General features: G+C 37.5%; 1 protein-coding gene across 1 annotated transcript; it reads right to left on the reverse strand.

The window, feature by feature from the left end:
• Positions 1 to 528: 528 nt before the first annotated feature.
• On the reverse strand, positions 529 to 10,821 carry def6c (DEF6 guanine nucleotide exchange factor c). The gene is made up of 12 exons (XM_032589274.1): positions 10,338 to 10,821; positions 9,623 to 9,763; positions 7,172 to 7,354; positions 5,208 to 5,438; positions 4,982 to 5,128; positions 4,760 to 4,868; positions 3,656 to 3,885; positions 3,468 to 3,575; positions 2,746 to 2,912; positions 2,462 to 2,660; positions 2,282 to 2,372; positions 529 to 1,145 (listed from the first exon to the last, which is right to left on the reverse strand). The coding sequence occupies exons 1-12, from the start codon at positions 10,431 to 10,433 to the stop codon at positions 958 to 960; spliced, it is 1,890 nt and encodes a 629-aa protein (XP_032445165.1). The 5' UTR covers positions 10,434 to 10,821; the 3' UTR covers positions 529 to 957.
• Between the last annotated feature and the right edge of the window lie 3,407 nt (positions 10,822 to 14,228).

The following is a 14,228-nucleotide window of genomic DNA, read 5'->3' on the forward strand; positions in this document are numbered from 1 at the left end:
AGCTTCGTCACCATTAATCTTCCTGCATGAAACAAATACTGAGAATAAAACATGTAAAATCTCACTTTCTGAGATAAAATTAAAGCAGTGTGCTGTTTTATTTATTTTTATGCTGCATAACTTAAGTAAGTTGTGGCCAAAACGCTGACAGAACGTTTGTTTTTCACAATATTACTATTTCAGTGCTGGATCTTTTTGTCACTTGTCTCCATGAAGTTAAATAATAAACATTTCAAGGTTAATATGTTTCCAATGGATTTAAAAACCATTCAAATGAAACAGTATATTTTGTGAAAAAACAAGATCTCAGTCTGAAAACCTTTTGCCAACCTTTAGCTGCAAAAATGTTCTCTGAACTATCTTTGGAAAATAATAAAAATTTTGCACACTATATGTACGTTTATATGTAATCTTGTTTGTCCAATAACAAAAATCTTCTAGAACAAAAAAACAAGATAATAAAACATCTTCACGTTTGCATCACATAATTTCCACCAATCGAGAAAGAGCAAAAGAAAACCAGCAACAATACATTCAGACTTTTAATTGAAGCGACAAACATGACAAACTGTTTCAACACCTCCAGAGAATTTATTGTAGAAAACTGTTAGTATTGCTCTGTGCTAATTAGACTGGGACTTATGTTATCATCATTGCTCTCCATCTTTACACTCAAAATATAATACTGTAAATATGATTCAATGCTTTCTGCAGGAAGAACATTGTCTCTTTAATAGCTTTCAGAAATAGTTTTTGTATCTTTCTTTCTTTCTTTCTCTGTGATTCATCTGCACTCCATCCTCTTCTCTTATTTGTTTGTCTACAGAAATTTCCCAACTTGCTGCTTTTAAGAAAAACGTCTCTGTACACTTTCTATTACGTTCTAGGTGTTTCTTGAGTGATTCCAAATATTGCTCTGTTTTAAGATAAATTACAGTTGAAATGTGATTAAAACTCCTAACATCCTGATTCCTCTGAGAGGCTGTCGGCCTCCAGCTGCACCTCCAGATTCTCCGATTCGTCTCCACGTATTCTGTTGTTCTGTTCGTTCCTTATCTTATATTTACAGATGAACTCGTTGCTGGCCAGCGCTCCTTCTTTTTTGGGACAAGTATATTTTGACTGAAGACGACTGTCCAAACGCTCTGCAAAAAAATTAAAAAAATAATAAGAAGCTACATTTTGATTTTGTTTTGACTATGCAGTTAATTTTGTAAAATGTCCATTAATTAAGATGTTGATTAACAAGTAATATTAGATATGATTCATTGGTCTAGTTTGTCAACTTTAAATCCATTGTTATCTATCTATCTATCTATCTATCTATCTATCTATCTATCTATCTATCTATCTATCTATCTATCTATCTATCTATCTATCTATCTATCTATCTATCTATCTATCTATCTATCTATCTATCTATCTATCTATCTATCTATCTATCTATCTATCTATCTATCTATCTATCTATCTATCTATCTATCTATCTATCTATCTATCTATCTATCTATCTATCTATCTATCTGTCTGTCTGTTAGTTACAGAGGGATTAAAGGATAAACTTGGTCTGATTTAAAGAGAGACAGTAACAAAAATGTGTCTTATAATAAAGTTTATATAAAGAATAAAACTTATAGTTTTAAAACTATTCATTGGAATGATTTGGATTCTTCTGGATTGAATTCGATTCTGTAAAAGTGAGCACAAACTAGACTTATTTGTCCAGTAAAATGCCTTAGCATTTCTTGATTAGACACTAACAGTGTCTAAATGGTTAAAGTGAAGTTTTGTAAGTGTTGCCCCAAACTTCCACACTGTAATATGGCAAAAATACGTGAACAGTAAAGAATATGAAGGGCAGAGGACTTTAGAAATTTTCGATGCTCGAGTTTCTTGATGAGTATTTCATGATCAAGTGTATCAAATGCTTTTTTAAGTCAATAACAGCAGATTTATTTTTATCTAATGCATTGGTCACCTCTTCTATTAAATGAAGAACTGCCATCGCTTTGGATCTTTGTGATCTAAAACCATACTGACTCTCATTGAGCAGTTGGTGTTTACTAACAAATCTATTCAATCTAGCAACAAATATTTTTTCCCAAATTTTGGAGAATTGTGGAAGTCATGAAACAGGCCTGTGAATTTCTATGTTAGAAAAATAGAAAATAGCTTTCCTTGAACTTTAAGAATTTTTGTGTTTTCTATTTCACTATTAGGAAAATTTTGTTTTTATGTGCAGGCATTAAAAGTTCTCCAATGCGGTGAAATCATCTCGTACCTGCAGGAGTGATCGGCGTCATCAGGCGGTTCAGCTGGACGTTCCAGTGGCGTACGTGCTGACTGGCGTTTCTCAGCCTCTCCTGCATCTCCTGGAAATCCAACAAAGTTTCACATCTGTGTTTGACTTTTTTCCCCCCAAATCTAATTTTTTTCGCTTCATGTGTGTTTCTTTTGTCACCTCAAGGTGCTGATGGCTCCTCTTACGAGATGCCTGCAAATTTCGGAGCTCCACGGAGGCCGAGTAGAGGGCGGACGGCGTGTTCTCGTCCACCGTCCCGTTTGAGGCTTCGCACGTGGAGCTAAGGCGCTGTAAGATCTTCTCCTGTTCCTGGAGGAGCTGAAACTGCATCTTCTTCTCCTCTTCAGCCTCCAGCAACCTGAGAAAAGGAAGGGACAGAATGTCTCCATCAACACATTTCTGCAAACACGATTATAACGTGACGTAAGAACGCCAAGCAAAACCTCTCCAGTTCCTGTCGGGCCCTCTCCTCCTCCAGCCGAGCCTGGATCTCCATGTTGAGAGCTGCTTCCAGCTTCTGCTGCGTCAGCTCCAGCTCCTGGATCCGTCTCTTCTGCTGCTCGGCCTTCCTTTCCTTCTCCTGGATCTCAGCCTGCATGCTGTCCCTCATCTGGACACAAACAGATACACTGCAGCAAACTGGAGCCTATAACAACATCTTTGAAAAGCATTAGCAGAGCCTCCTGCACAACGAACAAGAATGCAGCAAGTGGTTTCTGGATGGTAAGTCGGCAACAGAACACTTTTCCAGCAGCCGTTGTACACCGCATACAGTGGTAAAAACCAGTTAAAAAACCATTTGCTCTTTAATTGCCAAAGTTACCTGGGAGGAACCAAATATTTCAACTGCCTGAAATAATTTGTTCCCCCTCTGTAACATAGGAATGTTTTAGGAACCAGCTGAATATGTACTCATATCTTTAAATATCTGCGCCAAAAGCGTAAGCTTTGCAGGGATGGAGGACACAAACACAAAAAGAAAAAACAAAGACTAAAAACTAATATTTCACCACTAATGTTTTGATTATTATGGTAAATTAGCAGGAGTAGTAGTGGTGTTTAGTATTGTACTAAGTTGAGAGTTTTATTTTACTGCTAATATTTTGCTGCTGTTCTCACATGTGTAAGTGAGTGAGCTGGTTGAGTTTTTTTAACTTTGACAAACCATTTCAGCCTCCTTCAGCTGTCTCTCCAGATCCATCTGCACCTCCCTCTGCTTCCTTCTCTCCCTCTCCTCCGACTCCCTTCTGCGGATCTCCAACTCTCGCGCATGCTGCAAAACGCAGAAGGTGAAGCACAACAAAATCCCCAAAGCGTAACGGTGACAAAACTCTGCCTTCTGTGCCATCTCACCTGAATGATGCTCTCAATTTCCAAATCCTGCTTCTCCTTCTCCTTCTCCATCCGCTCCATCTCTTGGAAGTTGGAGTCATCTGATTGGCTGCTCCGGCTGCTGCAGCTGCTCCGGGTGCTGCGGCTGCGCTCCCGGTTGCTGTGTTCCCGCTGGACGCGCCGCTTCAGCTTCAGCTCCTGGTGGAGGGAGGAGTTACCCTCACGCTGAAGACGGAGGGCTGTTTGAATAGCTGCAGAGGTAAGAAAACACAAATGAAGATGTTTTATTTCAGTTTTACTTGAGCAGGACAAGATAGAAGTGAAACACACAGTCAACAATTGAAGCATGTTTGATTAAAGTTTCATTTCTAATGTTAAAATCAGCTGGGATTTTAGTCTTGATTTAAAGGAACTCGGTATTTCGACTGTTTTGCAGTTTTCTGGAAATTTGTTCCAGATTTGTGGTGCATAGAAGCTGAACACTGCTTCTCTATTTAACGGTGGAAGACTTTTAACATTTTTTTACAAGCTTTCTTGTCCTGTTTAACCTCATTTATTTAGTTTGGTTAGCTATTTACTGTTCAGGACATTAACCCTTCCAGATTGAACGTTTTGGCGACAGTCCAATCAAATTTCCAGTACCGTAATTCTGCCACACTTTGCGTTATCTGAAAAATCCCGACGATTTCTGAAAGGGGAGACGTTGCGCTTTCCAGCCAATATCGGGTTATTACGGTAATTTCACCCCCGCTGTAGCAGGGAGTGAAATTAGTGAGGGGCGCTCTTTTACGGTAAATTGCAAAAATAACTTGGTAGATATAGAAGGTTCCTGTTGTTATGCAGAAATGGGCAAATATATTTACTCACAGGACATTTAAAGAACTTGGTACAATTAAGATAAGCAAAAATATCCAATTTTTTGATTTGAAACTTAGGTCATAAAGGGTTAACTAATTTCCAAAAAACAGCTGGGTGTTTTTTTTAAGCAGTAGATCCACAAATGGAAGTATTAAAATGTGCAAAATGTGAATTTTGCATAAAAGCTCCCCTTTAAATAATCATTCCTGCTCAGATAACATCAGTATAGATTTAATTTGACCTTTGCTGATTGACTCTCTCACACACCTTGAGTCCACTCCACCTTCTGCCTCTGGTCAGAAGCGCTCATCTCGTAGGTTTTGTTGTGGGTTTTCACACAGAACAGGCAGCGTTTCCCCTCCCTGTCTGGAACAGGCTGAAGTAGAAAAAAAAAGAAGAAGGCAAACAGGCTCAGACTCTGAAACGTGTGTTTGTGAAACGCAAATTCTGGGCGGATCAAAGTCCTGCCGGAGATGTTTCCTCACCCACCTCTACAACGCAGCTCCTGTCCAGCTGGATTTCCCCTCGCTTGTCTTTTAAGTCCTCGCTGACGTAGTAGACCATGGAGGAGGACCTGAGCACGAACCAGCGCTCCGTCCAGTTCCTGCGCATGTGCCCCTTTTTCCACATGTAACCCTGTGAAACGGGGGAGCACACTCTGGGTCAAATGTTTGGAGCGCATTCACGCTTCCTGAGTGGATTCAGAAGGACCCACCCTCTTGAGGACATTGTGATACATCTCCAGGAAGACTTCGTGCAAAGCCAAGCTGAAGGCCTCGACGCTGGTGACCCTCAGCAGCTGACCCGTACTCATCTGCTCCAGGAACGTCCACACCGACATGCCCTCTTCCTGCACTGTGGGGTCCCGACTTATAAGGTCCTCTAAGGGCTTCCCATCCCACTCCTGGCTCATAGCTGTGCAGATTTTCTTCAGGAGATATTCTACCTAGAAGCAGGAAAAATGTCACAACTGGGATTATTTTAGTTTAGTTTTTGTAAGCACTTTAGATTAGAGAAAGCGTCTGGTTTTATACTTCTCCAGGAGAACGCTGCTGTGCTTATTGTACAACAGAGGGGGTATTTTTGTCTCTGACTTACAGGAAACCAAAATCGTTTTGGAGGAAGTGGAGGAAGGAAGAGCCTCATTAACTTACTTGCGCTTTAATTCTTTTTCACTGTGAAGAAATGTGAAACCACTTCGCTGACAGAGCTGCACTTATTGGTGTTTTCATCACTGTTATGTGGTTAGCTTTTTTCTCTAAAGCATTATTTAACAAACACATATACAAAAATAAATTATTTTTCAACTTATTTTGCTGCATTTTTCAAAGAATAAATAATAACAGACCCAGAAGAGCTGGAAAAAGGAAAATAAAAGCAGAAAGATTCACATGAAGAGCATTGGTTGTGGTTTTCTACAGCACTCCACACCAAAGTAATGCAAATCAGGAGAGTAACAATAAGACATTAAAGGTCTGTCACTTGGACTTAATCAGCAGTCAGCAGAGTTTAGATTATATTATTCATATTAGAAACAAGTCTAAAAAAACATATAAATGATTCCTGACATCTAGGCTACATTTCTTATATATGTAGTTTAAAAGCAAACATTTTTTTATATGTTTTTAGATGTGCTAGAGGAGCCGTCGCTCCGCCAACATGCATAATGAACTGCATGTAGGGCACTAAAGAGGTAGGCTAGTAAAACATTATCCTAATTATAGTGGAACCAAACCTAACTACCTGCTCTGAGCGCTGTTAAAAGTGCTCCAAGTGGGACTCTTAATTTGATAGTTGTCTGGTTCAGCAAAAGTTGTCAGGGTTTAGTTCCAGAGCGAGTGTATGTGAGATTTAAACGCCTCAAATTATTATTAGTTCACATAGATATGTGCGCTCAGATCAGTCTCACTGCATGCTAAAGTTAGTGGCACAAATATAATGCCACGGACGAGGAAAGAAACAGGAAGAAGCTTCAGAATTATTTTACTGTTGTAGACAAAAAAATGTAGCGAAGCATCGTTTTACATGAACTACTGCTGCTGTGAACAAATGAAAATGATGAAATGATAAATACAAAAGCAGTAAAGACATTAATGGTGATCCATGTTCAAAAATTTTCCTTGAACAGCAAAGTTAGAGATTTTTAATCAAAAATAATCTGAAGGCAACTTAATGGGAAGAAGTTCTGTGAACCTTTGAGGATTTTTGGAGGTTTTTTTTGTTGTGGCTTTGGAGCATTTCTAACATTACTATTAACATTTGCACAAGTGGTGCATTTCTTAAAACAGTACAAAATGCAAAACCTAGTTAAGCTGTAAAAGCTTGTTTAGAATAAATAGTTAATTCCTAGAAAGTGTGTGTCGTTAAAATGAAAAGTTCTGATATCACGTTTATGTACAGATCAGACAATGTCATGTTTTCATTTTGAATGTTCACTCCAGAAATGCTTTGCAAAAAAAAGAAGAAGAAAGAAAAACAAACACTGATTCTGTATGAGACCTGAGGTTAGAAATTTCAATTTTGTTCAAAATCCTTTCCGCAATTTGATTTTTATCATCAGACAAACATCTCCCATTTCTCAGCTTTTATCAGAATATCTCCATTTACTCCATTTGCAACCACAAACAGACATGAGAGCAGGTAAAGGCGTGTGGGTGGATAAATCTGAGCATCCTTTACCTCCTCTGTGATCATCACCAGTGGGTAGCTGTCCTCAGACAGCAGGTTGAACAAACAGAAGAGCTTAAAGCAGTCCCGCTCCGACAGCAGCAGCCTCTGCGACGTCATGTTGAAGTTCTTCTTCATGGTCATCATCCAGCACAAGTCGTCAAATCTTTCTTTGTCAAACATCCCCTCTTTCACCTGGAAGTACAGAAACATGTGATCAAATGTGTCTCCTCTAAATCTAATATTAAACTTAACATGTTGTGTTTGCAAAAATATTATTCATACTGGAGAGTTTTGTGTTTTTTTAGATTTATTATTAAAAATAACCAACACAATAATGACTAATGTTACCGTGTAAAGGAAAACTTCAATTTAATTCATCCAACATGCATTTATGAGTCAGCTGATGGGTTCCAGTTAATAAAATAACGTTTGTGTTTAACTCACTTTATGGTACGTCTTTTTCTTTTTCAAACTAGTCCCTAAAGCCTTTTGTATGGAAGAAGGTTAGAGCCATCGGAAAGAAAAATAATTCTGACTTTTTTTCTTCTTTTTTATCAGAACCTGGACTTTAAATGAGAAGATTTAATCTCAGAATTCTGGCTTTTGAAAAAATTAAAGTCACAATTCTGAGAAAAAAGTTTAAAAAAAGATTAGGCTCTAATCCTCTTCCGTACTTTTGCCTTTCATTTCTCTTTGCTCTGTTTTCTATTGCTGTGTCACTGGTTCCCTTCATGCTTTGTCATGTTCTTTAAGTTCTTCTTGTTATATTTTTTATTTAAAATTCTCTTTTTTGCCTCAGTCAGACTCTACAATTGGGTCACAAACATGACTTAGTTTGACAGTTTTGTCTCTATTTTAACCCTAGTTTTTGTATCTGGGCTACTTTTTCTTAAAACAGATTAGGAAGACAATACAGGGTAAAGAAATATAATAACTATCACTTCTTATTTGAATTTATGCTCACAAAATAAATGTCAACCCTTTAATGAGCAAATATTAGTCTTGTTTTATTAAATGTTGTCACACTTGCCTAAATGATCAAATCTAAAGATTCAAAGATTTTACAAAATAGCAACAAATATTAACAAAATGTAATAAGGAGACCATGGATTATTATGAATTATATTCTGCAGTATTTTTTTATTAGTTAAATAATCCCTTTTTTTCAGCATCAGTACATTTTTTTATTTAGGAGCTAAACTCATGACATGCAATGGTTTCTGCCCTCAAACTGATCCTAAAATACTTACTAATAAATTATTTAAGATGTTTAGAAAAGTTGTATTAATAGTCTGTGCTACTTTAAAGTGCTGAATTTGGCCTACATAACTGATTCCAATAGAAAGAAACTGGGATATTTGTTGCTGTTCAGGAACTAAATAACACTGCATATATAAAATAATTAACTTCGGACACACTTACTGACTCTCTAACAATTCCTGTTAAATAAATGTATTTTAAGCATTTTTAAAACGTATATTTTCGGTTGATTATCTGGTAAGCTTTAAATAAATAACCTTCGACTTCCTGTTTCCCACGAGTGTAAATATGATGTAGCACAACTTTAAAAGACGAGAACGGGAGTCAAAAAATGTCTACAAGAAAATTGCTCCTGGCCTAAAATGTGCAAATATCTACAGTCAGAGCAAGAGGTAGAGAATTTAAAACAGCTGGAACTATGACAAATATTTATTTCTGCTTCATTGCAGAGTGTTGATGAGGATTATGGAGCTAAATACTTTCTCAAAAGCTCACAAATGCAGCAAACTACAAATCGCTTAAGACTAAGATTGAGCTTTTCCTAAACAAAAACTCCAGGTCTGCTGTGAAACAACAGATAAATATTTGGAAAAGCATCTGATATATAAAGTTACTTACGGTGTTGGATCTGTGATGTTTTTTTTTTTTTCTCTCTTCCACAGATATGTGGAACCTTTTTTTTTTAGAGTGAATAGACATGACAACATTTTAGGGCAATTGTAGATTTAAAAAAAGAGGAGTACATTTCCACCAAAAACTCAGAAATGTTCTAGAAAGAACATGGACAATTTGAGTTTGAAAAGTCAAGAAATTGGAAGAAAATCTTTTGTAGATTAATCTAATTAATTTTCTAGAAAGAATTTGGAGATATAGGCTCTTTAGAATTCAACAGTTTGCTAGAAAAAACATGGAAATTTATGAGTTTGAAAAGTTAAAAAAAACTCAGAATTTTTTAGATTAATCTCATACATTTTCTAAAAAAAAATTTATTTTGACTTTTCAAACTCAGAAATTTTCTTATTTTTTTTTTTTTTTATATTATATTAAATTTCAGAGATAATCTCAATATTATTGATTTGGTCATATACAGAAGTATTAAAAACACCAGGAGCTTTTAAATAAAATCTGATGTTTTTTTTCAGGAGGAAAACGATCCACACAGTTTTATGTCAAAAGAAGGTGCAGAAGTTGCAGCCGTGCCTTATCCAGTATATATTTGTTGAGGTAGGGCATGTAGCCATGGTTAGAAACCGGACCATCATCATCATCCTGGAAGTGCTCCTCCAGGGCAACCGGGTCATGTGGGATGTTCAGAACCGTGTACAGGTTGTGGGAAAGGACCTGAGGATTAAGAAGAAGTATAAGCGTATCACTTTAAATCTCCTCATGCTTCTACACTCTGCGATGTTTCCTCACAAACACAAACACAGGCAGCTTCCAGTGGCTGGAAGCATGTCAGGGCAGCTGTCTGCTACTTCCTGGGATTCCTCTGAGCAGCAAAGGCATGTGGAGACTGGACCGATTAAGATAAAACGTACTGAAGAGGGAAAAACTGCAGAGAAAAGATGCTGACTTTCCCACTTTAAAACAAAACAGACACAAAAAAAACCCTGACAGTAGAAATATTGAGTCACCGTTTGTTTCTAGGCCACAGGAAAAAAGCTGGACTTTGAGCTTGGATCTGTTCGCATGTCTCTGTTGGTATAAGTTTTAAATATTTCTCCTCAAAAGGTGTGTTCTAGTGTTGCTTCACATACCACAAAACACAATCTCACAGGAAATCAGCCATAGTTATAGTCTTTAGCTTGGCTTTGGACATGCGAAATAAAAAAGTAAAATAAACAACAACAAAAACAAACAAACAGAAGAAATCAGTCAGAGCCTGATTATTTCTGTAAAATTGGTCTCCGCTTACCTTTAGTTGAGATTTGGATACCTTCCCGCACCTCTCCACGTCCAGCGATGTGAAAGCGTACCAGATCGACTTGAGGAGCTCGGATTTAAGGTCCATTTTCTGGAGACCGCTTTGTGAGTAAGAAGAATTACATTTCCGAGCGGCGCGCTTCGTTTTGTTTTATTTTACTCAGCGGGGGTGATATTACAAATAACAGGGCAGAGCTCAGAGCTGGCTGCGCTCACGAAAAGAGCCCATAGCAGACAGATGTAGGGCAAACTTAAAGAGGCGGAGTAAATGGAGATAACGCCTAGAGTCCAAAGCTGCAGGCTCGCTTCTTATAATTTTACGCATGCATAAGATAGAAAACGCACCTTTACGCACACTTTTCTCCAGCTCGCGATACAAATGCGGTCTACTATGGAAAGTTGGAAGCATAATATTTACATTTTGGAGGAGAATTCAGATCATGTGCGGTGGTACAGAGTTTAGAAACGCATCCTTTCAGCGTAAGGCTATGTTTCATTGAGAATTCAACCAGGAAATGTTCCAAGAAATGAAATGTGATTTGCCTGACGTTTATTCCGTCAGTTTTTTCATGGTTAAAGATGTTGTTCCAGACAAAACTAAAAATATTCCTCCAGGTTTAATTCAGAGATTTAGTTTGTGATGTGCAGCTCATTTAGCTTAGCCGATTAAGCTAAATCGATATAATCAGAAACTGGTTTTGAAGTGTGTTTCTGATTACTGCTCTGTTGTGACTCCAAACAAAAGTTTCAAAAGCCTTGGCCAAACTCTGTCCCTCTTGAATCAAACTTAAAGGGACCTATTATGCAAAATTCCCCCCTTTTTTTTTTTTTTTTTACATTTTTTACACTTTTATTTGGGACTAAACTGCTTCTAAAAACAGGCCAAGAACTAAAATAAATAAATTAATTAATTATTATGTGTTGATGTCTAGAAAATGAGCCATTTCAAGAACCTCCAAATAATTGACAGGTACTGTGCCATTACCTAGCAAACAATCAAAACTCCAGCACATTTGGTCAGCTGGTTTTACCACTGTACTGTAGCCATTGTACGACAGCCACTGTATAACAGCTGCTGGAAAAGACAAGTGTTTTAGTGTTGACTTATTGTTCAGAAATCACTTCCTGCATTACTGTTGGTTGTGCAGGAGGCTTCACTTCTGCTTTTCAAAGTTGTGTAATTGCACATATGTTTGCAGCCATTTTCACCTGTGAGTGTAAACATTGAGTTTGAGGGGGCATTGCCAGCAGGAGCTTACTTAAAACCTAAAACAGCTCAAAGAAGAGCTGACCAGACCAAAATCTTATCAAAGAAAAATAAAAAAAACTTCCTATAGCCCGTAGAGCTATGCTAACCTGTTCAAGAAAGACAAAGCTTTCAAGCCTAAAGAAACGTTACCCACTGCCAAGTATGGTATTTTCAACTTTACCTTAAATCAGCAATGTTTCTCAACTGTAACCATTAACAAACATTGTGCTAAAACATAGATATACCAGAAAAAACGGGAAAATATCCAACCAGAATTATGACAAAAGATTGATAATTAAATATAAAAATTTTGTGGTCAAGCTGCAACTTAACCCTATATTTTTGGGGGTGCACATACGTCAACAATGGAAAAAGAATAAAGTAAATCAATAAAATCCCCAAATTAATGTGATATTCATGCTCATGATGAGAGACTGTGACCTCTGGTCTGAACTGTGTCTGCTGGTCTGGTGTCCCTTCAAGGAAAATAGGTCAAACATTAGCCATGCGATCACACAAAGCCTCCACACAACTTGCTGGAGCAAAAGTAGGCTAATCAATAGAATAATTAGATCATGAAAATGGTTGTCATGGTTCCAGCCTATAAAACCAGACCCTGTGCACATGAACCCAATATATGCATGTGGTTTTTACACTAACGCTGTACATTCATTGACTGATTCTAGATTTTTAGTAAACGCAGCTTCGTTCATGTTGTTTCTGAAGCCATCGTTTATGGCCACTTAGTCACCGGTGTCTCAGGTGCAAGGCGGAAACGAACCATCTTTCACTCGGCTGTAAGTCACGGTTATTTGGCCAAAGGTCCTGATGATGATTGGCTTTCTTTCCGGCAAAGAGAATTTACAACTCTGGAACACTTCGATGAGTTTACATGGGAAATCCGAGCTCTGTAAAATGCAATCAGCAGTGAAAAAATAAGAACTCATTGAATTCCAGGCAATGCATAGCAAGTAGTTTATTTTATATATATATGCTTGATTAGTAATTCTGTGTTTGCATGCAGTTACTGCTGCATTGCAAGAGTGATTCCTCCATTTATACATTTAATCCATTCAAGGGCAGCAGACCTTGACATTTCCATCCCCCGCTCTAATCAATAGGATGTAATGTAGCAAAGATTTTTCATTTATAGTCGACAGATATAGCTTAAAGTCTCAGTCATGCTGCTGACAGGAAGAACAACAAGAAACACGACATTAATGAACACAAAATACATGTGAGCGGCTAGAGTTGTGCAAAGAAATGCAAAACTTCATAATTAAAAAACACCTTTACTCTCATTGGAGATGCACTGAATCCCATTTCAAGTTTTCATGCTAATAGTTGTACATGCGACACATCTTGGAATAAGTTCCAGTTTTTCTTTCTGGGATCATCTACTGATGCAGTGACATCTGGAAAAAAAATAAAAGCTTCTGAAAGAAATATCCAGTGAATATGACTGCAGGCGGGTTTATATACAGCATGAAAGTTTTTGTGATGGGGAAACTAAATGAAGCAGAGAAGAGCCTAAATATTTAGACAGGGAAATTCCTTCACCTTCAGGTTTTAGCTGAGCAAAGAAAGCAAAGAAAATTCACATAAAATCACACAATCAGTGACACTTCTTAATATATACATATATAGATAATTTATATTCTGTTATTATTGAACACTGTCATCGCCATGGCACCTAGTTGTAGCTGCTGCAAGTTTTAGAAGTTGCTCAGATTGAGACAATTTCTGTCCACTTCCAAAGAAGAGAGACTGAAGAAGTCAGGATTCCTACAAAGTTTGGAAAAATTTGGAATATGTATTCCGTATTTTCCTTCTTTCTCATGTCTTTATTTCCTTTCTTTGTATCTTTGCCTCCTACCTTCTGTCTTTTCTCTTCCTTTTTTCTCCTCCTTTTCTCCTTCATTTCTTCCTCCTATGTCTCCACCTTCTTTCCAACTTCCCATTATCCCTTGTGTCTTTTATCCTTCCTTTCTGTATATCCTGACTACCTTCATTTTTTCCTTTCATGGGTCCGACCTAAATTTCTTTTCTTCCCTCTCTCTACCACAGAAAGCTTAAATATCTGGTACCCAACGTTTTGGCTCCAACTTGTGCAAACGTCAAGGCTGAAGAAATATTAGTTAAGGGAGAAAATGATGAGCTAGAGCTGTTTCTAAACATGAGCAGCAGCTGTTGAATCTTCTAATACTCACCTCAAATGGGCCAAATTCACTGAACAGCGGATTTGCAACTATAAGAACTTAAGAAATCTCTCTGCATACCAAGTACAACGATTTACAGAAAATTGCCATCTATGAGCTTTAAAGGGGACCTATTTAAATTTTGCACATTTTTATACTTCCATTTGGGTCTTAACTGCCCAAGCATCTAAAAAAAAAAAAACACCCAGCTGTTTTTTGGCAATACGTTAATGTTTTTTGGTCTCTGGGAAATGAGCCGTTTCAAAAACCTATGGAAAGTAACTTCACAAATCAGCAAGCGCTGCCCATTACCTAGCAACCCCAGCGGAGTTCCAGCATGTTTGGTCAGCTGGTTTTACCACTGTATGCGCTGTACAATGGCTGCTGGAAAACAGAAGTGTTTTGTTGTTGACTTACCATCCGGAAACCACTTGTT

The sequence above is a fragment of the Xiphophorus hellerii genome, chromosome 17 (assembly GCF_003331165.1).
Source record: "Xiphophorus hellerii strain 12219 chromosome 17, Xiphophorus_hellerii-4.1, whole genome shotgun sequence".
Taxonomy (NCBI): Eukaryota; Metazoa; Chordata; class Actinopteri; order Cyprinodontiformes; family Poeciliidae; genus Xiphophorus; species Xiphophorus hellerii.